Source organism: Periplaneta americana, chromosome 8 (assembly GCF_040183065.1).
Source record: "Periplaneta americana isolate PAMFEO1 chromosome 8, P.americana_PAMFEO1_priV1, whole genome shotgun sequence".
Classification (NCBI taxonomy): domain Eukaryota; kingdom Metazoa; phylum Arthropoda; class Insecta; order Blattodea; family Blattidae; genus Periplaneta; species Periplaneta americana.
Window position 1 is genome coordinate 111,935,693 of NC_091124.1, and position 26,376 is coordinate 111,962,068.

At 35.6% G+C, this 26,376-nt stretch overlaps 1 protein-coding gene across 7 annotated transcripts in view; it reads right to left on the minus strand.

Moving 5' to 3' along the window:
• LOC138704946 (protein transport protein Sec16A-like) overlaps positions 1-26,376 on the minus strand; it is a 572,743-nt gene that overhangs the window by 329,785 nt on the left and 216,582 nt on the right. For all 7 annotated transcript variants that reach the window (XR_011333490.1, XR_011333489.1, XM_069833405.1 and 4 more), the window contains one exon: positions 3,890-4,007. Coding sequence is in view for 5 of the 7 variants with exons in the window: in XM_069833405.1 (XP_069689506.1) it covers positions 3,890-4,007 (118 nt within the window). In the remaining 2 variants the exon portion in view is untranslated. The remainder of the gene's footprint in view (positions 1-3,889; positions 4,008-26,376) is intronic.

The window sequence follows — 26,376 nt, forward strand, 5'->3', positions numbered from 1 at the left end:
TTATAGGCATAATTTTAAATTAGTAACATAAGAACATTGCATGGAAATATCCAATTAAAAAAAAAATAACAGCCTTCTGTGGCAAGGAAGCAAAATTATGAATAGTTAACATAATTTTAGAATAACTAAATCAATTTAATTATATTGACTTCAAGTAGAATTTTTGACAATTAGATATTCCAGACAAGATTTTAAAATATAATATGTTATGGGCATGAAACTTTCTTTGGTCCAAAAACACACTCACACCTATTTACACAAGACATTAGCAAGACCTGTCTCCTGCTATGAACCTAAAGCATGCACTCTACAAAACAAAAAAAAAAAGTGACGAAACTAGAATTTTAGCATCTGAGATGAGTTTATGCACCAAACAGCAGGCTGTACTAAATGAGACCACCGAAGAAATGACATCTTAGAGGCAGAGGTGGTAAAAAATAGCAAAATAGTTAATTTGGAACTGTTCCAGTCTCGGAACTGTTACAAAATGTACAGCAGGTCGAAACCTAGTGTTCCGAAATAACACTATTACAAGCTGCTCATTTGTCAAGTTGTTGCCAGTACTACTGCATTGCGCAAGTCAATACATGCTCTGAGACAACAATTTGGAATTCATTTCATTGAATCTATGACAGTTCCAGTTACACTGTTCTCGTTGTCCTTTATGCCATACTACGAACTTCGTTGAAACTTGGAATTACGACTTTGATATGGAGGGAAAAGCATAGAAATTTAAATCCTCGTTGTGGCGTGAATTTTAATATACCAGTAAAGAATTGGAAGATTGCAATGAACATTTAATAATTTAATCAATTTCATTCTCATTCAATTCCTGCTTCATTTCACAATCGCCAATTCGCCATTCAGTTATGCTTCAGTTGAAATATTAATCACTAGATGCTTCGTAATTGAGTAAAATAATAAAGAGTGGTAGGAGTTAAAGAAATAGGTACAGCTTAAAATAACGGTATAAAAAAACAGACCATATTTTTCTCTGAAACTATATCATGCACATAAGTGAAAATTTGTAGAAGGAAAACACTCTCATTACAGTTCTTTTATCTATCTCTGTCAGTGAGTGACTAGTAAATTCCAAATGGCTTATCTTAATCGTGGGCGTCAGAGCATTAAAAAGCATTGTGAACTTCTCTCTCTTCCCCCTACTGCAAACATGACATTGCACAGAGGCAGAGATATAATACAAGATCTGTACTATATAGGCCTATAAAAACTGTATTTTAAAAATTACTGTGGAAATTGTGAATAAGTTTCCACGTTATTATTTTGAAACCATTGTAATTCTTTACAAATGCATTATCAAAGAAAGGTAGATATCAATCCATACCCCTACTGCAGTGGTTCCCAACCTTTTTTGACTGGCGACATACTTTACTGAATGCCCACGATATTGTGACACACTTATTTGTTTTTAATAACAACAACAACAACAACAACCAGTGCTTTCTTCTAGAGAAAGAGGTGGTGGAATTCTATGTAGAATATTTTATAGTGAACGGGGAGATGATTACTTGTTCACTGCAAAGGAATTTTGTCGTTTTTAACCTCCTTTTTGTTTAACAAAGACTTCCAAGGTCTAAGCCATTCCAGCGCACTCCACCGGAAGAAAAAGCACTGATTAACAATTTATGCAGTGTCGGACATCCAGTGTTGTAGAAAGGTCGATGTTAACACACAATCGAAAATTCTAAAAAGAAAACAAGCAGCAACTTGAGTTGCATTAGAAAAAAACTAAGGTACAATACCTGTGGGTCAAAAATCCCAGACTATTTATACTGGATGTCCGATAAAAGATTTGGTATTATCGTTTTCGAAAATTCACCTATTTAAATTAATGTGAAGCCTGTGTTTGGTGAGTTGCACAGAGTTACTCTAATTGTGACCTTATAATTGACAGGCCAACACGTAAATCATCTTCAAAATGCAGCAGTCTGTTCTTTTTTTTTTTTAGATTTCATTATTTTCATTTCTAAATACATTTTTAGCTTATTCAGCACCACTGACTGATTCGACAAAATATTTCCGCATATAAGACACTTGGGATTTCGTTTATATTCATCTCCATGCCATGTAAAACCATATTGCAAGTATTAATCACTATAATATTTACGAAACACAGTACGTTTTTGTGAACCCTGAAGGGAATTTTCACTCACATTATTTGAATTAGTACTGCTGTCATCTAACTCAGAGCTTGATTCAGATTGTCTTTTCGAATTAAAAATTTCCATGATAAACTCCTAAAGCATTTTTGATAAAATACTATCACCCGCTCACATGTATATAATGAATCTGACCAATATGTTCTGAGGATTCTAAACTTTGTTTTTTACTAAGTGGGAAGAGTAAACGAATTATAAACAATTGTTGCTGGTGTTCACTTTCATTGGAACTATCGCCAGGCAGAAAAATTAAACTGAGCATTGTTGCAGGTGTTCACGTTTTTTTTGTCTCAAAGTAAAATGTACTATATCAAAGACTTCGTTGTAAATAAAAAAATTCGATGGCATAAAATTTATTTCTCAGTTCCAAAATTTCGCGACACACTCCATGGGACTGCGCGACACACCAGTTGGGAACCCTTGTCCTACTGACCAAAATGTGTATATGCAATCTTCCAATTCTTTACAGGTATATTAAAATTCGCGCCACAGTGAGGATTTAAATTTCTATGCTTTCCCCTCCATATCGAAGTTGTAATTCCAAGTTTCAACGAAGTTCGAAGTACCTATGGCATAAAGGACAACGAGAACAGTGTAACTAGAGCTGTCATAGGTTCAACAGAAAAACTGAAACTTATTTAGGAACTGTTTGGAACATGGCATTTTTCTGGAACCAGAACTGAGAAACTGTTCTTGGAAAAGAACAACTTCGCCCATTATTACTTAGAGAAGCTTCATATGATGCCTACAGCCGACTATATTTATCAATATCAAAATAACTGATGTCAACATGTGAACAGAATGTCCAAATCTAGAATCCATAGGATAATTCTGAACTATCGACCAAATGGGAGATGATCACTGAGATGTCCCATCAAGAGATGGGTGAAGAACAGAACAGTTCTTACAAAACTACAACAGGACAGGAAGAGATTATAAAGATTCACGAAAATTAACATTTAAAAGTGGTACAATGTCACAGTATTTAAACCTTTCTCCTATGGAAATTCTACACCGCATAACAAGGGAGATTTACAACTACCGAAAAGCAATCTCTTAAGTACAAAAAAGTTTGCAAATAATGACTCATTCCTTTAAGAAAATGAATATTCTCCACAACCTATACAATTATCTGGTAAGAGAAAGTAAAAACTTGAGACTAAAATCGCAATGAAAAGTACAAGTATTTTTGTATATAACAATTTCTCCTAGATAATTACTTTTTCTTTAATACGAACTAGACCACTTTATTTGTTAGTTTATGCTACAAGAAAAATCCAAGAAAGTCGATTTGCACTAATAATAATTGATACTTACTGAATGGTTTTATTTCAATAATTTTTACTAAAAACTATGATATTTAATGTGCATCATTCCTGGATAAATATTTAATGTGCATCATTCCGGGATAAATAATTCAGAAACAGATAATGAATATGAACAAAATCCGACTAATAGTTTAGCAGAACTCATTACAGACAGAATGACAGGTAAGCAAGCAGCATGATAAAAACTGCCTTTAGGTGTCAGGAATCCTAACATATAAGCTTATCTACCTCTATAAAAATCTCGAAATCGATTTCTGTAGTACTTTTTCTTCATAGTTCGTATAAAGATAAAAAAAATTAACGAATTTATCATCTGTGAGTAATACAGAATTAAAAAATACATAATAATACAAATTATTGAAACATTCACAAACTACTTACCTAATGTATCTCCAAGTGTGATTACTGTTTTACGATCTAAATCCGGCTTCTGTGATGGATTAGATAAAATCATCGCAAGGTGAGGTTTCCAATCTCCCCATTTTTCATCTGCACAACACTGTAATTAGATATATGATTTAGCACTTAGGTTTTTATAACACCGAAAATTTCTTATCAATTCACTAATTTTCAAGGTGGGAACATACATTTGCGTGTGTCTATATAAAAGTTCGGAAAATTTTGCGCCTGTGGAAGACAAAAAAAAAAATATGTTGCTATACTCCACTCTTAGAATGGGTCCCAATGTAAACAACTATAAATTGTATTCATCTGTCAAAAACCAGACCTGTACACATCAGATCAAAAATAAGGAATGGTATATTGTTTAACACATTATTGTGATTCTACTTCTCTGTGAGTAGAATGTTTTGCAGCATAGCTTCCTTTAATAGAAGGCCACAGCCAGCTGCACTGGCAACGTCACATTGCAGTCCGGCCAGGCAGTACCATACATCCACCATGCTAGAACTTTCAGATTATTTTATTTTATAAATTTCTTCTTTACCGGGAAAAATACAGTTCTGTGATAAATGCATAAAAACTGTACAAGTAAACTCCTTTAATAAAAATAGGCAGGCCCAGGTAGGGTATATTTATGAATTTCTAAAAAGAAGTCTAAATGAAAACTTTTAGTAGTAAATTAGACGAACAGGAAAGTAATAAGAAGAATAAAACACAGCAAATAAAAATGCTTACAAAATAATTACATCAAAGTTAACAATTTTCGTCCACCGAGTTAGCTCTGTGGTAGCATGTCTGCCTTCAGAGTAGCTGGCCCAGGTTCAATTCCTGGCGGGGTCAGATATTTTCGTGTAAAATTTTTATCTCGAGACTAGGAGAGATGGTAGTGCATAACTTCTAATCACTATTACTATGATGTACCGAAGTACATAATCACTAGATTGTGCATCAATATGCCTGGGTAAAATCTTAAGCCTGGCAGCCTTCTTGGTGCTAATCGAAAGGAGTAGGCTATGTGCAGGGACCAAGTTTCCCCTTTCCCTTCCTCATCTTCAACATCATCCTCACCTATTCTCTACACTACACTTACACGAAGTTACATATATACTCACCTTGGTATACGACAAAACTCTTCACACAGATACACATCATGCACAGCATGGGCTACTGAAGTGGTGTGCAACTTGAAAATGAGTCACAGTCCTGCCAGTCCACTATATGCAAAACTCGAATCATGTAAGTGAAGGGGGCGCACACGTGCACACAAACACACACATTAACAATTTGCGTTTTGTATGTTCACTCAACATATCATTCTGTATCTTAGAGTAATTATTCAGAATAATATTTGATGCAATAATTGCTAGAAACCGTTACACGGTGGTTGAAGCATGACCATGGATGCGCTGTGGACGAAAATGCGTCTACTCCCTAAGATTTCCATGTGCTGCCACCCACATAACCTGCGCGAGATGACTAGGTCATGCTTCAACTACAGTGGAACAGCTTCTATTGTCATTTTCACAATGTAGATATTTTTGCTACTACAAATAAAGAGGGTTGGTGCATAAGTCATGGCAACCATTTTTTTTTGTGAGAATGCAGATACGGTTCGAAATTTTTAAATATGCAAATGAAAGGGCAGAGTATGTGTACTAGTAGAGTAGGGATCAAGCATTCATAAATGACACAGCATCATGCTGCTTGAAAGTGCAGGGTAATAGGCATATATGCTACTTTGAAAGGCACTATGTGTACTAGTAGGGTAAGATAGGGTAGTGTAGGAATAGCATACATCCATAAACGATACAGCATCATGCTACTCCTGTTTACAAGGTAAATGGAATAGCATTACAGCATTTATACTCTCTAAAAACCTGTCAGGTCACATCCAATTTGCACAGAGGTCAATTCAGAACTGCAATATGCATTCCGTATAACATCACTCTCTGTGCAATAATTATATCACACTGCCAACCTCGTAGTGATGCGCCACATACTTGTACTATGGATACATGACATGGCAGTGGACTAACTGAATTCACATTGTTCTTTATGTGATAACCATACATTACATTGTCAACAATAATTCGACTACACACTATGAATGCTATAACATTTCGTGATATCAACTGACTTTGAAAAACAAAATAGTTGCCATGACTTATGCTGCAAGCCTCGTACAAATATCTTTAACAATGTGATTTATGATGATACCAGAATATACTCCTGTCCCACTTAGTGAACACAATATATTTATATTTATCATACACGGATAAAAACAAACACTCAAACTTTTCGGGAAAAAAAAAGTTGCATAATACCAATCACACATTTTGTTATTTGTACCACCAATTCTGTTGGAACTGTTGGTCCACCACGAAATATGTTGGAAATATTTTTCGTCTTCACATTGTAATTCCAGAGTAGGCTATTTACCACCAGATTTGCACAATCCTGACAGTTTACTTTCTTGTCGATTTTGAATAAAATATAACCACGTAATTATGCAGTATAATCTTGATTTAAAAAACGAGTGAATATACAATAAGTATTTGCTTCAGTGCAATTATTACTTTGTACTTCAAAACATCACTAACATCAGAGCAATTTTAATACGTCCATATGTAGCTGAGTGCAATCCTAAGGCACTTCTTACACGTAATTTTTATTCAGCCTCAAATATTTATCTAAAACACATAGTTTCCCCATGTCAATTGCTGTAACAGCCAAAACGTGATTCCAGATTATATGTCTGAAACTTGCTAGTGAGTAGCCTACATACTGCACATTCATATCATTTAGTGAATAATTCATAATATCTTCCATTACATAAATGTACAAGGCAATGGAGGTGTCTTCTGTTAAGATCTCTTTTATTGGAAGGCTTTCATTAATTTCATTCCAATTATGAAGTCAAGTAAGAAACTGCTATGAAAATACTAGTTTCTCATTAGTTGTGTTTTCAAACAGTAAGGACAAATTGTTGTTTTTCAATATACCTGTCATTGGTCTTTTTATATTGACTATTGACCACCATTTCAATACAAGATGTATAAAGTAGGACGTATCAGACTCTGTATCTCGGCATGGCAACTATTTTTTTTTACATCCCAAAGCAATTGATAGTAAATATCAATACCTTAAAAACAATATATTTTGCATACTTCCACTTGGTAATGAGTTTTGGAATAATATTCTGGGGAAATTCCACAGATAGCAACAGTATATTTCCATTACAAAAGAGAGTAATTAGAATAATAGTACGTGCCAAATCTAGGGAATCGTGTAGAACTATTTTAAAAAAACTACAAATAATGTCCATGGCTTGTCAGTATATCTTTTCATTAATAATCTTCCTCGTATGTAATCGTGAAAACTTTGTAACTAACTCAACAGTTCAAAGCATTAATACACGTCAAAAAATGACTTTCATACTCCATCGGCAAGTCTATCGTGCTATCAGAAAGGAGTGCGTTATATGGCAGTAAAAATTTTTAATAGCCTCCCTATCGATATAAAAAATTAAACTCAAAACATAAAAATAATTTAGGGCCTAATTACAGAAGTACCTAATTTCTCACGCCTTCTATTCTGTAGGTGAATTCATGACATTCAATAACACTTCATGAAATTGATACTAAAACTTTGTGTTGTACTAGTACACTATATTGTAAATCTCGTCTGTATATATTTCATCTAGACTGTGACTATAAATTAAGATTTTATAATAGTATTAAGTTTTTTGACTTGTTCCAGATTCTAGCTGTAAGCAATGTATGAATACCATGGAATGTTAATAAATACAATACAATACAATGCAAAACATCTGTCTGGCATCTAAAAATTAAACTAGAAGTCAAGTACTGCAGTTCAGATTACAATATATTATTGAAAGGTTAACCATATGTGAAAAATTATGACAGTGTCGTGTATAGTTCCTGGGGTAGCTCAGTTGGGACTGCATTCGTGCATTAAGCGAAGGCTCCCGGGATTGATACCCGGCCTCGGAACATTTTTTTTCCTTGAAATTATTCAAACCTGCTTTACAGGGAGCTACTACCTGAAAGCCAGATTTGCATAACGTTAACCATATGGCTTGTAAATTGCAGAGTAAATTTTGTAAACAGGTCTACTCTAAGTTGAAATAAAGCATATTTTAGAGAAATTGGGAAATATTCTAAACAGCAATAAAAGAAACATCTGAATGTATTGTAACCATTATAGCAGCTGAAGGTAAGTACAGTAAGCTTACTATTACGTACCAATAACAATACATTATTGATGTCTGATGTCACAATTAGCCATTTTAATTGAAGAGACATGTATTGCACCATCTGAACTCATTCATAACCTGTGCAATTGCAAGACCAATGTGCAGCATCACTGCTTTTTGTTGGACAAGGCCTTTAATCAAAGGGAACTATGCTTGCAGCACATGGTTAATGTTTACATTAGGATCCAAACTAAGAGTGACTAGACTATAGATGTACTGCAAAATGCTGCAGAAATATTATAGGTATCAAAGATTATGTACATTAAAATATTTTATTCATAGTGACATCAATCTATATTAGGGATACACTGTGTGAAATTTTGTCATTTTTGATCAAAAAAATTGATTTTTTGTTTTTATCCAGACGTCACTTCAAAGACTACTTTCCTTCAGTTGTCATTTTTATTTACTAGTGCAGGTTGGTGTGCACAGCATAGTAGTGTATATAAGGGTAAGTTCTGCATATAATAAGCTAGGCCTATATATTTCAAAAGGCCTAGAAAATAAAGAAGACAGAGATCTGGTTCATTATTATCATCCCAAACTTTGAAGTCAATTTTCTCCACTTTCATTTTCTGCAAATTTTGCATTGCTAAAAATGCTACTCTCTCTACAAATTTTGTACTACATGTATGATTTTTTTGTAGAGGTTTTTGAATGTCTTCTTAACAAAACTTACTGCAGGATTATACCTAACACTCATTTTTTTAATATTAATTTTTCTGTTTGCTGGAGTTTAATTTTTTTTCTGTTTTTACACTTTAGTGCATAAAATATTTTTAATTATTTTTTTTAGTAAAATAAAAAGAAAAACTGTATAGTACGTTTTGTTTCTGAGGGCCTGATAAGTATGTAGATAAAATTTCAAGTCAAAATATTTGAATTTGTGGGAGGAGTAGCAAGTTTTGAAAACCTAAATTCACACAATTTAAAACTACAAAATTGTTAATAATTCATACATTTATGCACCAAATGAGATGAAACTTTATAGAGACTATTTTTATGCAGCAGGGCAACTGTGCAAAATTTTAGAGCTCTAAATTGAATAGTTTAGAAAATTGAAATTTCACATCAGTCTGCCCTTAAGCTACTTTAACATGAAACAGATCAGACTCTCAAAATGGTCACTGAGGGTGCACTATAACCTTAGAAAATACGTGCACAGATTGGAATTCCTATGATGGAAACCTCAAATGCAAGCTTTGTGGGCTGAAGTCTGTCCACTCTTTGAGTTCAAATGTAAATATTAACATTAACAAGACATTCTACTCACAGAATAGAATCATAATAATGTGTTAATCAGTATATCATTATTACTTATTTTTGGTCTGGTGTGTACAGATCTGGTTTTTGGCAGATGGATACAATTTGTTTTGTTACATTGGAACCCATTCTATGAGTGAACGGAGAATAGAAAAAATGACCATCTAGCATGTAATCAATTAATATGATCAATTAAGCCTCAGAAGACATCAATAATTCAGTATTATAAAGTCGAGGCACAAAACATGGGATAGTAAGTTTCTGAAAATGACTGAGATTTCAGGGCCACTTAATCAACTTCGTCCCTAAGTGAGCCTCCTGAGGCCGAAATATTCAAAGCTAATTTAATCTGTCTCTTATTATTTGTATTCTACACTAATTTAAATCCTACGAAAAAGTCACAAAATAAATCAAAATGTCATACACTTAAAATTTTGAGCAGTACAGGGTATGATGGAATTGTGTGTGATTTTAAGGAACTGGGTTTTGCAAATATTACACAGGTAAATAAATTGGCATTATTCACATCCTGTTGCCAAACTCGCGTCATTTATTAACTATGGAGCAGTTATGTCTATAATTACGAGACCTCCAAACATGTGAATTCAATCTTGTGCAGTAATAACCCTGTCCCATCATTCCAAGTCATCAATTGAACAAACTAGTCCATTACTGAAATAAAGTCATTGAGAAGAGTGCACGCAACATGTACTGGTAAATACATCTGGAACTATCAATACCATTGGAGCCAAACCATAAAGTCACTGGTGGTCAGCACAGATTGCAATATCTCTTAACATTTTCAATAGGAATGAAAACTGGAGAATTTCACTCACATTAGATACAACTTATGCATGAAATCTAAGCGTAAGAATGCATTTTGACAAGAATTTTTCTGAAAAATTTGTGATTTCTTCTTATTATCGATTACACTGAGTCAGCATCAATTTTCTCCCCACTGAAATATTTGTTAATTTTTATAAATTCAGCAGTGCTGAGTACAGATGTGATGATAAAATTCTCATATTCTCACTGAGGGAGAGAATGTTTTATCTTTATATTTAAAATATATTTGAATCAATATAAGATATATATTTTAACTTGAGTTATGGTAGAGTTGCCATACATCCGGGTTTTCCCGGACATGTCCTCTTTTTTTAGGGTTAAATGTTTCGTTCATGCAGGTTTTTAGGTTAAGTTTAAAATACGACGTTACTAATGAAGGAAAATGTCTTCAATATTTGTAACAGTTACTTTGTTGTAACTTGGAACTTTCTAATCGTTACAGTTAAGTAACACTTTAGTCCACCCCACTTTAAATGCTCTCGTGAACTTCTCTTTCCATACTCTTTGATCACAGTATTATCAATGTTCTATTTTTGTAATTTTTGGAAGCTTGCATCTTGTGTTTAAAACTGTTGCCACTAGGTGGCAATGCTATATGTCGTCTTCCAGTTACTATTGCTTGCTGGCTGCCAACTTTCATAACGGATTTTTGTTGTGCTTGTAGTTTGTACGAGAAGAAATGCCAAAAAGAAAGTGTAAATTTTCTCCCAAGTTACAGAAGAAATATCCTTGTTTTCGAAGAGGTAGAGATGATTTCGAGGATGGATGAATGAATGGTATGTAAAACCGGTATATTTCTTTCAGTGACGAATAAAGGAGTACTTAATTTGCAAGCAAATCTGGATTGCGAAAAACACAAAAGAGCAGTTCGAGGAGAAAGTTCTTCTACAAAATTAACTGACTTCTTTGTAAAACCTGGCATCAAATTGGAAGATGAAGTAACCACAGCAGAAGGAACTTTCGCTTTCCATACTGTTAAACACCAGAATAATTACAAGGTGATGACGTGCACATCTGACCTACTGAAGATGACGTTCCCAGATTCGGATACTGCGTAGAAGTTTTCTTGTGGAAAAGCAGACTCACAGTTATAAAGATTAAATTATAACCAATTCACTTGTTTGTATTATTATTTTGTTATTTAAGGTTAAGAAAATTACTACTAGCCATATTTCTCAGCTTCAATAGTCTACATACTATACATATATCAGTACTGTACATTGAGCCGAGCTCGACGTCTCAACGGATCTACTTCCCTGTACACCACCGACAGCATCCGCATTCCTGCCATACTACTGACAGCGCCATCTTTTCCTTTAGTTTTTCCGACTTAAATCCCTATTGACCAGTTAGGATTTAACGTATTTGAGAGAGAGGGAAGGCGAGCTTTCGTGCTGACTATCAAAATACGGAACTTCCACTCGGGAACTCGTTATGTGGAAAGGTTGAGTTAGGAACTCGTCTTGTAGAATGTGCTTGACTCAGCTATTTTATCGTCGTGTAGTGAGGTTGACTCAGGAATCTGGCTGATTTGTATCAGTATCATTCATATATTTCATGTACGAATTTAGCTGCATTGAGGTAACGTTGTTTGGGAAAGATTATTAAACCAGCAAATTGTTAGCATACTGAAAAGATTGTTGTTTTATATTCTTCTTAATGTTGAGAGAGTATGTGACTTTAAATTCATTGATTGCTGCATAACATATTACTTCTTGTTGCGATAGTTTTGTGGAGTTTATGCGAAGTGAATTTGCGGGCGATTATATATTGGTTCGCGTGTGTATAGATTATGCGGAAACCATGTGTATAATTTATGTTGTATTGAGATTTAATAGTAATTTTGAGAATAGTGGTAATGAGCGAGAGCGATCTGAATATCATGACGAAATATGTAAAGCGGAAGAAGTCAAATTGGCCAGTCTATTGCTGGGAGTAATTTTGAATTTCCAAATTGATCAATCTTTCGTACACGATTTCTGACTTATTGTCGTCGTCCCTTCATTTCTCTCTCTCTCTCTCTCTCTCTCTGAAATAATTGGTTAATAATACAAAGATTTTATTGTACATGGACATAGTAGTTACATCTTAAGTACATTTGTTTCATGTTGACTGAGCATGTGTGGCCGCTCTATTACAGAATATTTTCTTGTAAGTTATGATGTTAATGATTATGGAGCTTATTACTCAAACCTAAGTTATAATTTCGAGAGACTAATGGGGCTTTCAGCATTATATTGTAGTGAAGTTGCTGGATATTATGTGCCATATTCCTTCAGATTATCTTATCATATTATTTTGTCTATTTAACTTCATTAATTCATGTATCATGTATCTAATCCATCAATTCATTGTTGTATTGTTATTTATCGTTTGTTAATTATATTCTTATGCAAATCTAGTCTTTCAGGTAAAGCTCCCTGTAAAGCAGATTTGAATAATTTCAAAGGAAAAATTGTTCTGGCGCCGGGTATCGATCCCGGGACCTCTGGTTGAACGTACCAGTGCTCTGCCAACTGAGCTACCCGGGAACTCCACCCGACACCATCTCAATTTTTCCCTTTATATCCACACAACTCGCGTGGGCTGATGAAACGCCAGAGACCCACATCGAGTGCACACAAACTCTGTGTGACTTGGAATTGTGGTTTTCTGTTAACGTACACAGTGGTGTATATATCATGCAAATCTAGTCTTTCAGGTAAAGCTCCCTGTAAAGCAGATTTGAATAATTTCAAGGGAAAAATTGTTCCGGGGCCGGGTATCGATCCCGGGACCTCTGGTTGAATGTACCAGCGCTCTGCCAACTGAGCTACCCGGGAACTCCACCCGACACCATCTCAATTTCTCCTCTTTTTTGCTTATCATAATACAGCAACCCTAAGTTACAGTACATTTAAAGTAAAATGTTTAGATAAATGTACTACATACTTCTTATTATAAAACATCATTAGAAGAGTATATTTCTATTTTACGTTTCCTAATAAGCTATTTTCGTATTTAAACAATATTTTTAAATATGGACACAGATGAGATTTATTGCTTCACCTAATGGTAGTGCAATGAGGAATAAATTAATTTGAAAGTCTTTTCCTATTTTATCACAAAATGATTCCAAATGGCTATCTGTGGAGATGTGACTTTAAAAGTACAAAGAAAGTCTCTATCACATACAGTAAGACAAGCATACCATCTTTACTTCCAATGTAAGGTTGGTGATCAAGATAAAGTGGGGTTCCCAAAACAATGTTGCAGTTTATTTTCTAGAACACTGACTGGCTGGTTCAAAGGTACACATAAAACAATGCCTTTTGCTTTACCCATGGCATGTGGTGAACCTCGCGATCATGTGACTGACTGGTACTTTTGTTTAATGAAAATCATTGGTTTCTCCACAAAATTAAAACACAAAATACTTTATCCGGACCTGCACAGATACTTGTACCTACCACATGATGAATCAATGCATGTGCCAGAACCACACAAGAATATGAACCAGAATCTCGAGAAATTTCACCTGAAGCTGGATCAAGTTCATGTTCAAGAAATGGTCAAGATTTGGTACCAGAGACAATCTGAGTTAAATGACTTAATTGGAGACTTGGATCTTCCCAATACCAGCTCACTTAGGCACAGCATTGCAATTGAACCCATGTCTGAACAAATTCAAGATGACTGTTATGTAATTGTTACAGGTAATCTCAAGAACTCTAGAGGTATCCTCCTCTCTGAAAAATTTGTGGGCATAGGGTAAACATTGGTAATTTCGTGATAATTTCATGAAAATTAATTTAAAATGCAAATGTGTAAATATATCCTTATTCCGATTTTTTCATCTAAAAGACGAAAATTTGCTGTACAAATCTGGAGACATAAAAGATTGAACACGTTCTTGAACAAGTGCCAAAAACCACTTTTACAACTTAAGGGAACGAACAAGTGAAAAATGTGGAAAAATGGAAAAAAATACAAATTTTTGTTTTTATGTTCATAATTTTATTTAAACCTTCTACTTTCATAATATGGCCTCATTTTTTATTTGGGAGCCCTTCAAACCGTGTCACATGACGTTTAAATGTCTGCTTGCACGTGCTTCGTTGCCCTTTAAACGAGCTGTCAGCTCTAAAGTTTATGTTGAGCTTTGTAATTTGAATAAAGCGGGCTAGTTTTTTTTCTGGTGTGTATCTAGTGAAATTAAGTTTGTTGTCACTCCTGAATATACTATCAGCTTGCCTGTCAGCCCTGCAAATACTTCGTTTTGAAACTGAACGGCAAAATATTGTTTGTGGACCGTTTCTTCTCGAGTTTGTGCGTTTGTACGTGAATATTCATACTTGTTTTGCTGATTTCGTGTTATTTAGGATGTTATTAAAGTTTTACACTAATTTTGTATTCAATTAGTTGTATATATTAGTGTGAATAAGTTAGTATAAGTGCATTTGGTTAGGAATCGTCACAATAACATTCAAGACCACGTGTATAACTCAACATTTAGCATTTTAGGCATAGTTTTAGTTTTCTAAACATGAATAGACTAAGTGACATTCATAATAAGGGCAAGAAACGATCAAAATATGCTAATAGGGCTAAAAATTTAGCAAATATAAGGTGGAAGAATGCCAAAACTATTGTGGAATGTGTGCAACAAGAAAATGTGTTAGGCCTAGTTGGTGATAATGAAGATCAAGTGTCAAAAGAAACAAATAATAAACAAAGTGCTAGTGAGATAAAGTTGATAAAATATGGCAACTTGCAGGAGAATTCAAATATAAGTGCCCCCCAGTGTAGTGAAGACTACACATTAGTGCATGTAAGTTTGTGGAGTGAACTGTATAAAGGAGTAAAATGTGGTGAATGTGGAATGGATAGTGCAAAAGCTGAGCTTACTGAACCATCAGGCTTTGCATTTAAAGTGATAGTGAAGTGTTATAATTGCAACACAGTGTTGAATGAAATGTATACAAGCCCTAAGGTAGGTAACACTGAGTCAACTCGACCTCCCTTCGATGTAAATAGGAGAATGGTCAACGCCTTTGTTACCATGGGAAAAGGACACTCTGCTATGGAACAACATTGTATGGCTATGGGTATGGCAGGTTTGAGCTCACCATCCTTCAACTCTCACCTGATAAAACTGACGGAAGAAAACAAACTTGTTAGACAACATGTGTTGAGAAATGCTCACTCTGCAGTTAGACGAGCTCACATGGAAGTGGACAGTTCTATTAGTGATAGTGATGTTATAAATATTGGTGTGTCATACGATGGCACATGGATGAAGCGTGGACATACATCAAAGTATGGTTTAGGTTTAGTCATAGATATTTTAACAGGGCTAGTGTTAGATTTTGAAATAATGTCAAAATATTGCAGTACTTGTGAAAAGACAGAAAAAAAATGGATGTTGCAAGTGACGAATATAAACAGTGGTATCAAAGTCACAAAGATGCTGGTGTTTGTGAGAAAAATTTTGATGGATCTTCAAATGCCATGGAGATGAAAGCTGCAGAAATTCTCTGGACCCGGTCCATTAGGTTGTGTAATATGAGGTACACAACCTTATTGTCTGACGGGGATGCAAAAACACACCATCACCTTCAGCAGCTTCAAGTTTATGGTGAAGGCATTGACATTAGAAAAGAAGAATGTGTGAACCACGTTGCTAAGAGAGTAGGTAAAGGTCTACAGAATATTGTTAGGGAATGGAGAGGGACAGATTCCTCAATCGGAGGCAAAAAAAAAGGGAAGTCTGACTGCAGAAATGATACCTCGACTGCAAAATTACTACAGAAAGGCCATTATTGATAATATCCCCGATGTAAACAAGATGAAGAAAGCCATCTATGCAACACTTGACCATGCAATGTCCACGGATGACAAGCCCCTGCATTCAAGATGCCCTAGTGGTGAAAAGTCATGGTGCTTCTTCAACCGGGCCATTGCGAAGCAAGAAGCTGTTCCGAAGCATGACTTGAAAACCATGAAGACAGTGTTGCGACCTGATGTTGTGGCTAAAATCATGCCAGTGTACTGTAGACTAGCTAGTGATGAACTTCTTAGCAAGTGCACTGCAGGAAAAACTCAAAATGTGAATGAAAGTGTTCATAGTGTGATATGGCGGAAGTGCCCAAAAGAAATTTTTGTATCAAAAAAAAAACTTGAAGTGGCTGTTACTTCTGCTGTGACTGAATTTAACATGGGTTGTACAGCAAACATTTCCATGAGAGATTTAGTGTCAACAGTGAAATTATCTCCTGCAGCATACAAAATTGGCAATAGGAGAGACAAGTGTCGACTGCAGCAAGTGGCTACTTCAACCAGTGAGAACTTCAAAACAAGCAGGAAGAAGCTACGTTTGTCAAAAAGTGTCACTGAAAGTAGGAAAAAGCAGCAGGAGGGGTCAACATATCAGGCAGGAGGGTTTTAAGCAATTTCCATAATGTGTAAGTACTCAAACATAGTGTTGTACTTTAAAACTTGATTTTCTCCCTTTTAAATTTTATTACATTTTAACATGTTCAAATTGTTCCATATGATGCATTTCTTAACCAACAGTGATGAAATTTTTACCACAAGCCCACATTACCTAAAGGAAAAAGACTGTCACATGGATTTTTAAAATATTTATTATTTGCCAAGATATAAATTGATTAAGATGCATGAAATTAATTTTTTTCTTTAAATTGGCACTCACCCAGTTTTGAATTTTTTTCTCAGTAACTAAGAAGTGCTAACTAAAAATCATGTGATAGATGTTTTATTATTGTTAGAGGAACTGTTCTATATTTTTTTTAAATTCATAATGTTAAGCGTTCATCATGCAGCATTTTTTAAATATTAATTAGTATTAATTGGTAAATAATTAATTTCTTCAAAACTAATTAAGATACATTGATGAAATTTATAGGGATGTTTTAAATACATATCAGCACTCTGTGGTAAAAATTTCAGTCCATTAGCATCACAAATGCATAATTTGAATATTTCACTTGTTCATTCCCTTAAGCTAAAAGGTTGGTTATTTTGTGATAACCTTGGTAATTTCGTGATATTACATTGATAATTTCGTGAGAGGTAGAAGAATTGTGGAAAAATTCATTAAAATCAAACGAAATTCTCATTTATTGTTACAAGACTTCAAATATAGTAATTCCGTCTAATATTCATAACAAGAAAACATTGAAATACATATCAACACATAATAAGAATGAAATCGAAGTAAAAATTGAAATTGAAAAGGGATCTTCTTTGCACTGAAAGGGTGAACACTTTTATTACGGACTTTACTATAGCCTATATTACTAGGGTAACTCCAAAAGTAATGCATAACATTTGCTTAAAAATTATATTTTTAACCTACAGCTTTGTTATTTTCACTGAATGTAGATGCATCCTTTAGGAACAAGATGCCACTTTTTCACATAATCCCCGTCCCTTTGAACTGCCTTACATAACCGAGGGAAGAGGGCCTGTAGACCAGCACGGTAAAAGTCTGGACCAACACGTCTGAGCCAATCTTTGGCAGCGCGCACAAGGGAGTCTTCTTCTAACCTCATTCCGCGAAGGGATCCTTCAGTTTACCAAAGAGATGGCAATCGCACGGTGCCAGTTCAGGACTGTAAGGCGGATGTTTCAGTATTGTCTATCCGAATTTTCTGATCTGGTCTGTGGTCTTGTGACTGACATATGGCTGTGCGTTGTCGTGCAATAGCAAAATATCCTGCTTCTTCCGATGTCGTCGAACACGACTCAGTCGAGCACGACTCAGTCGAGCTTGAAGTTTCTTGAGAATTGCAACATACGCGTCAGAATTAATGGTGGTTCCGTGTGGCACGATATCCACAAGCAAGAGTCCTTCTGAATCGAAAAACACAGTAACCATAACTTTTCCTGCCGAAGGTGCACTTTTGAATTTCTATTTCTTTGGTGAATTTGCATGATGCTACTCCATTGTCTGCCTCTGTCTCCGGTCCAAAATGGTGGAGCCATGTTTCATCTTCTGTCACAATTCTTGCAAATAAGTCATCTAGCACTTATCATGATAACAAATCAAACAGAAGCTACATTGAACCCATTGCGTCCCCCTTTTCTTTTTTGTTATCACATCTTATCTTCAGATTTCTAAAATTCGCATTGTAATACAATTTTTAAAATAGTATAAAATGTAATGCTTAATGCTCAACAAAATTTCGCCTCAAACAGCTAAGATTTCTATCAGTAAAGCTAAGCCTATATGGCGACTACAGCTGTATCTAAAATTCCAAAAACATTTCCTAAAATTTCATGAAGATGTAATAAATCTTTGTACCAAATATCATATGCTTACCTTTAGTAATAAGCCTGTAATGTAATTACAAACATCCACAAAATTTGTACGCCTGAGAAGTCGACGCTAACTTGCTCTCTCCAAACATAAAAGCTCACTGAAGCAGCTACAATAGTCACAAAAAGCGTAGCTGTATATTTCTGGAAACTGGACAACATATGCAATCCCTTGGCAGAAATTTGAATCTCGTAACACCATTGGTTAGTTCACGAAAGAGCAAAGAAAAAGTATCACGAAATAACCACTGCCACGAAATTACCAATGTTTACCCTATATGAAGAAGTCAGCCATGAATAGTGTGAGTGAAGATTATTAACACTTCTGTATATATAAGCAAAGATGGCATACAGAGTAACTTAAAATGTAAACAAGAATAAGACATTATGAGGCATGTCCATTACAATTTTAGTATTTAAGATAATTGTTAAAAATTAAATGCAACAACTATATACATATTTCTTCCTTAAATTCTGTAGGGAACTGTAAAATGCATTCATAATGCTGTGGCACCTATTACTTGTGTAAATAATGTTATTTTTCTTGGTTTCCTAGTATTCTGAATTTCCTGTTTTTATTGGTTTTATCCCCATTCTCTTAGAAAACAATGTATTGAAGTTTCACTGTATCTAACATTTGTCTTATAGTTGAGTAATACCTCGCAAAAAAGTGAACCAGATAATCAGCCTAAGAGAGATTTGAACCCACATCCAAGTACAACCTTGGAGCAGGAGTCCTGCACTACACTGCCGGCATTCTGGCCCTTAACAGATGAAGAAAGACAGTTCACTGACACTCTATGACAGGCCTGCACAAACAGCGCTCAACAAGCGCGCGCGCTCCTTCTGAGCGGGAGAGCGGTGTTTACAGCTCGCCGAAACGGAGAGGAAGATAAGTCAAAATGACATAGACTTGCTATAGGTAGAGTAGAGGGGAAACAACCACTCAGTTATCTAGTGGAGTGCAGTGTATAGGCCTATTCTCAGTAACTGTTTCACGTTCCGTATCTACTGCTACAGTACAGTATGGAGGAATCTAAAAGACGGAACATAACATTTAACATTTAACGATTTACAGCTCGGACTTATTGATATTCAATGTTACCTAAGGGCTAAAGATCGTTTGAATAATACTACTAGCCTGGTTGAGTTTTACAAGACTAAACATTAGCAATAATATCCACGACTACACAGGCTGGCTGTGAAAATTATTGCTATGTTTGGCTCAACATTTATATTTGTGAGCAACTGTTTTCTATAATCAACTTTAATAAAGGCAGACATCGAACATCTATAACTGATGTTTCATTACGATCAGTAGGCTACTGTTCCTTTCAGCTGCCAACAGCATAAAACCTCATTTTCATGTACTGATGAATAAAAATATAACAAAATGATATTGTACATTTAAGTAGCTACAGAATTTCTATTATTTCTGTAAAATAAATATTTCTTTATTAATTAATAATAGTGCAAGATAGTTTTGTAAACACTGAACGGGAATTCATTTCATGAAGACCTTGTGTACATTTTGTACGAGATCACCCCTTCTTCCAGTCCACCCTTATACAGAGCACAGCTAATACCTGCATTCTGCTCATGAGCTGTGAGCCGGCTCGGAGAGCGCAAACCTTGTGCAGGCCTGCTCTATGATATCTGACAACACTGATTTACAATTAAACAACTATGTCAACAAAAGAAAGTGGCTCAAATGCCAATGCTGGCAGTCTACCCAGGCAACTTGAGTCTGGTTCCTGGACAGGTTGTGATGGAATTTTTGGTCGACAAAGCAGATGCTGCAGTCAGTTTTTCTAAGGGACTTCTGTTTTCATCTTTCATTATACCAAGATTCTCCACCTTCCCTTAATTTCATCTATCATCTGCAATAATTAAAAAATCGGCAGAGAAGAAATCTTGGGGTAGTGTGGGTTTCTGATCCTGATATAGAAAAGACCTGTGACTTCAGGTGCTGGAGTTTATCAGATACTCTTCTGAGGATGGGACCTGCTCTGTAAGGCTTGAAGCAGGATGGTATGTACACATGTCAGCATCGGATTCACGAATGCCCCTCAGGCCATCTGTCAGACTTGGACATTATCACATACATAGGGCACACAATGGGTCAATTAAAGAAGCAAAGTCAAGCCAACAAAAGAAAAATCCCCGTAAACTACATCTAGCAGTTCTTACTTACTTACAAATGGCTTTTAAAGAACTCGGAGGTTCATTGCTGCCCTCACATAAGCCTGCCATCGGTCCCTATCCTGAACAACATTAATCCAGACTCTACTATCTTATCCCAACACCCTCAAATCTATTTTTATATTATCCTCCCATCTATGTCTCGGCCTCCCCAAAGATCTTTTTCCCCTCAGGTCTCTCAACTAAAACTTTATATGCATTTCTGGATTCACCCATAAATGCTACATGCCTTGCCCATCTCAAATGTCTGGATTTAATGTTCCTAATTATGTTACGAGAAGAATAAAATGTGTGCAGTTCTGCATTGTGTAACTTTCTTCATTCTCCTATAACTTCAACATTCTTAGCCCCAAATATTTCCCTAAGCACCTCATTCTCGAACACCCTTAACCTCTGTTCCTCTTTCAAAGTGAGAGTCCGAGTTTCACAACCATACAGAACAACCGGTAATATAACCGTTTCATAAATTCTAACCTTCAGTTTTTTGAAAGCAGATTAGACACAAAAGCTTCTCAACCGAATAATAGAGGCATTTCCTCCATACTTACTCTGCGTTTAATTTTCTCTCGTCATTTATATTTGTTACTGTTGTTTCAAGGTATTCGAATTCTTCCACCTTTTCAAAGGATAAATTTCAGATTTTTATATTTTCATTTCGTAGTATGTTTTGGTCACGAGACATAATCATATACTTTGTCTTTTCGGAGTTAATTCCAAAACTATCTCCTTACTTGCTTCAAGTAAGATTTCCGTGTTTCCCTAATAATTTGTGAATTTTCTCCTAACATATTCATGTCATCTGCATAGACAAGCAGCTGATGTAGCCCATTCAATTCCAAACCCTCTCTGTTTTCCTGTACTTTCCTAATGGCATATTCTAGAGCAGGCCTGCACAAGGTTTCTGCTCTCCGAGCTGGCTCACAGCTCATGAGCGGAATGCAGATATTAGCTGCGCTCAGTATAGGGTGGACTGGAAGAAGGGATGATCTCGTACAAAATATACACAAAAGGGAAGTACTAGTACAAGTGTTTATGAAATGAATGAATGTTTGCAAAACTATCTTGGACTTATTAATTAATACAGAAATATTTATTTTACAGAAATAATAGAAATTTTATACCTACTTAAATGTACAATATCATTTTGTTATATTTTTATTTATCAGTACATGAAAACGAAGTTTTATGCTGTTGGCAGCTGAAAGGAACAGTAGCCTACTGATCGTAATGATCGTTACAGATGTTCGATGCCTGCCTTTATTAAAGTTGATTATAGAAAACAGTTGCTCACAAATATAAATGTTGAGGCAAACATAGCAATCATTTTCACAGCCAGCCTGTGTAGTCGTGGATATTATTGCTAATGTTTAGTCTTGTAAAACTCAACCAGGCTAGTAGTATTATTCAAACGATCTTCTGCCCTTAGGCCACATTGAATATCAATAAGTCCGAGCTGTAAATCGTTAAATGTTATGTTTTATTTAACGACACTCGCAACAGCCGAGGTTATATGAGCACACTTATATGCAATCGACCTGGCCCGGAATCGAACCCGCAACCTCAGGCATAAAAGGCCAGCGCTATACCAACTGCGCCAACCAGGCCCACCTGTAACTTATATGGCATTGTTTCAACTGGTGTTGAAGAATTTATTATGATAACTTTAAACTTATTTCCAATTAAGGCAAGATTTTTAGTAGGTTATTTTACGAAGCTTTATCAACAGCTTATATTATTTAGCGTCTGAATGAGAAGGTGATAATGCCGGTGAAATGAGTCTGGGGTCCAACACCGAAAGTTACTCAGCGTTTGCTCATACTGAGTTGAGGGAAAACCCCGGAAAAACCTCAACCAGGTAACTTGACCCGGGAATCGAACCTGGGCCACCTGGTTTCGCGGCTAGACGCGCTAACCGTTACTCCACAGGTGTGGACCTTAAGACAAGGTCTTGGAACCTAGAATTAAATTCATTTTGAATTTCAGTTACTATTTGCACATAATCGTTTAACATGGCTTCATCACGAGCAGTTTCTATCGTTCGAAAGCAAGCCATATTACCTTCCCGAAACTGACTTACGAAAAGTGTAAGTTTACGACTGAAATCCCGTAATTTATTCAACATATCAACACTGAGCTGGCCTCTTCCCTGAAGAGAGATATTAAAATTGTTGAAGATTAATATCTTTTGTATCTTTATGTCTGGACTCGTAATGACGCATTATGTTATGTTTCTTTCTACCTTTCAAAATGTTGTGGCAGATAAAGCACTGAGTATTTACTCCAGCAGCTATGAAAAAATAAGCATTTTCCCATGCAACATTGAAAGAATTTGCCTGATCACTACTTTTCCGTCTTTTAGATTCCTCCATACCGTACTGTAGCAGTAGGTAAGCAACGTGAAACAGTTACTGAGAATATGCACTGCACTCCACTAGATAGCTGAGTGGTCGTTTCCCTTTCCTCTATCTATAGCAGGTCTATGTCATTCTGACGTATCTTCCTCTCCGATTCGGAAAGCGGTAAACACAGCTCTCCCGCTCGGAAGGAGCGCGCACGCTCGTTGAGCGCTGTTTGTGCAGGTATGTTCTAGAGCAAAGTTTAAAAGTGAATGTGATAGTGCATCTCCTGCTTTAGTCTGCAGTGAATTGGAAAAGCATCAGAAACTGGCCTATACAGACTCTGCTGTATGTTTCACTGAGATACATTTTAATTAATCGAACTACAAGTAGCTACTTGGGAATACCAAATTCAATAAGAATATTATATAAAACTTCTCTCTTAACTGAGTCATATGCCCTTTTGAAAACCATGAATAATTGATGTACTGAGGAACCTTGATTCATCATTCCCATTATCGTCGTTTTCCCGCCTTTTTCATCTACTTTTTTTGGTCCCAGAAACAGTTCCATATAAATAATGTTATTTTTTCCTGGTTTCATTGTTTCTTAAACTGTCATTTTATTGCAGCGATCGTTGAAAAGTCGCGATCCAGATGAAATATTTTCCCACATCGATAGTTCTTTTTTACTATGAAAGGGTGAGCTTTTTGCTCTCCATTATTATCTTTGAAGCAAAAAGATTTTGATCCCGAGGCTGTGCCAGACTTCGCAGATCTGGAGAAATAAAAAATGTATTACTCCATCATATGTAACATGATTCATCAACTTAGTGCAGCACGCAAACTCTCCACATGCATTTGGTATAGTCTGTAAATACGGAAATTAGTTACTATGTGTGTGATCTGTGCTATGAAGAGATACATTAGGTTCTAGAAAGAAATGCAATTTTATAGTAACCTATTGATTAGTCCGATTTTTCCACACAACAATGTGGAGGTAAATGAACACTTGATATTATTATGAAATGTATTACACAGTCGTCTTACTTAACAAGATTTGTCGTCTAAAGCCTTGGTTTTCTGAACCAACGCATGCAAGGTGCAAGGCCTGCCTTGTACAAATCTGGACTACACACGAGATAGTGAGTAGTTTCTATAGCTGCGAGGTGCAAGGTCTGACTTCTGACTTATTATCAAGCAGTACACCTCAAGTAAAGACCTGTATCAGAAGAAGAATAATTGTTGCATTCACCTCACATCTCATTAGTGTACTTAAAAATCATATGTGATGTATGCAACAGAGAGGGAATGGAACTGATCACCCTACCCCATTATCTCCTGGCAGAGTTGCCTCATCATGTCTTATTGGTGCCATTTATGAGGTTCGAACCAGTCTTCAGGCTGTTCACGTACATACTGTCATTAGCTTCCTCTCTTAAATGCAACAAACAGGCGACAACGACCATTGTCAATGTTAATGGGGAAAATAGGAGGAGAAACAATTAAGAGGTAAGCGAAAACGCGCCCTTTCAAGAGAATTTGGGGCTGAGAAAAATTGAATATGTAAGTTCCAAGCCTGCTGACTATTTGTCTCCCAGTTTTGAGTTTCTACTGAAGAAACTTCTGAAAATTTTGAAGGAAAAATCAGGACACAACCTGCGCCCAGCAACTGATCTTCCACGTAAACTCGCAGCTTGAGGAACCACAATCCTCGCAGCATCATTGCAAACATGGTAGGCTACACAATTCCGGCCTTGCATCTTGCATGTGGTGATTCCGAAAAATCATGCTGTGACTTGTTTAGAGTCAGCTGTGCATCAACATAGACGCTGATCTCCACAGTGCACAGTGGCAAGTGTTTCTATTGTTTAATGTTCATTACATGTTTATATCATATGCTTAGACACGTACAGGAGTAAGGTTATTAAAGAGCTAGACAACACTCCGCATTATCACGCGCGGTGTGTGTGTGTGTGTGTGTGTGTGTGCACGTGAGTGTTTTATTCACATTGCAAATGGGTAAATATCCAGTGGCAGTGGTAACTAATTATACTTAATAGTGACAATCAATAATAAAGAAAATTAATAATAAATTAATGATACTAATAATAATAATTAATACTAATAATAATAATATAATTAAATTATTATAACAATAATATAATATTAACAAGGAGCATCCTAAATTAAATGAAGCACGATCACTTATAATAACATTTAAAGTAAATCTAATTTGTATCTTAACCCTAAGTTGGAACTTAAACCCACGAGTACATATGATATGTTCATACATACACAAGTACCTTTCACCACTACACTCATTTCGCTGTCAACTCACTCACTGCGCTGGAACTAAGACATATTTCACTGGCACTATCCTCATTTCACTAACACTTCAAAAACATTTCACTGTTCAAATACTTTGTACTACCACTATAAACTAAAAAACTTCATTGACACAACACAATTCTTCACTAATACAACACTTTAAATAACAAAACATCAATTACACCTTAAATAATGTGCATAATATACTACCATCTATTACTAAAGTCCTTAAGCCTATTTTTAAATACATGTTTGGTTATTGGTAAAGCCTTTAGTGCGGTAAGTCTGCAGGTAAAGCATTCCAGTCTCTGATATTATGATTGAGAAAAGAAACTTTCCAGTGTCCACCCTTTGTCTTCTTTCCCTTAATTTATGTGAGTGGTCGTTTCTTGAAGAGTAATTTGGCAGCTGCAATCTACTTTTTATGTCTCTCCAAGCAGCCTCATCTCTGTATATTTTGAACATTGCACATAATCGAATTCACGTTCTCCTGTCCGTGAGTATGTCCCATTTTAATGTTGAATTATTACAACAACGCTTGAGAGCCCGTTTTTTAATGTTTTCCAATGTCTTAATATGTTCTAATCTGTAAGGATCCCAACACGCAGCACCATATTCCATTACTGGACGAACTAGTAACTTATATACAATCTCTTTGGATTTATTAGTCTTTTCTTAGTACCCTCATCACAAAGTGTAACGCTCTCCATGCTTTCCCCGCTGTGTCAGTAACTGTTCCCTCCAGCTGAGATTGCTGCTAAAAGTTATTCCTAGGTCCTATTTACCTTTGTTAACTTCTGGAATTGTTTCACCCCTTAATGTATACGATGCGATTATTTTATTTCTTTTTCTTGCAAAACTGATGGCTTTGCTCTTTAGAGAATCTATTTT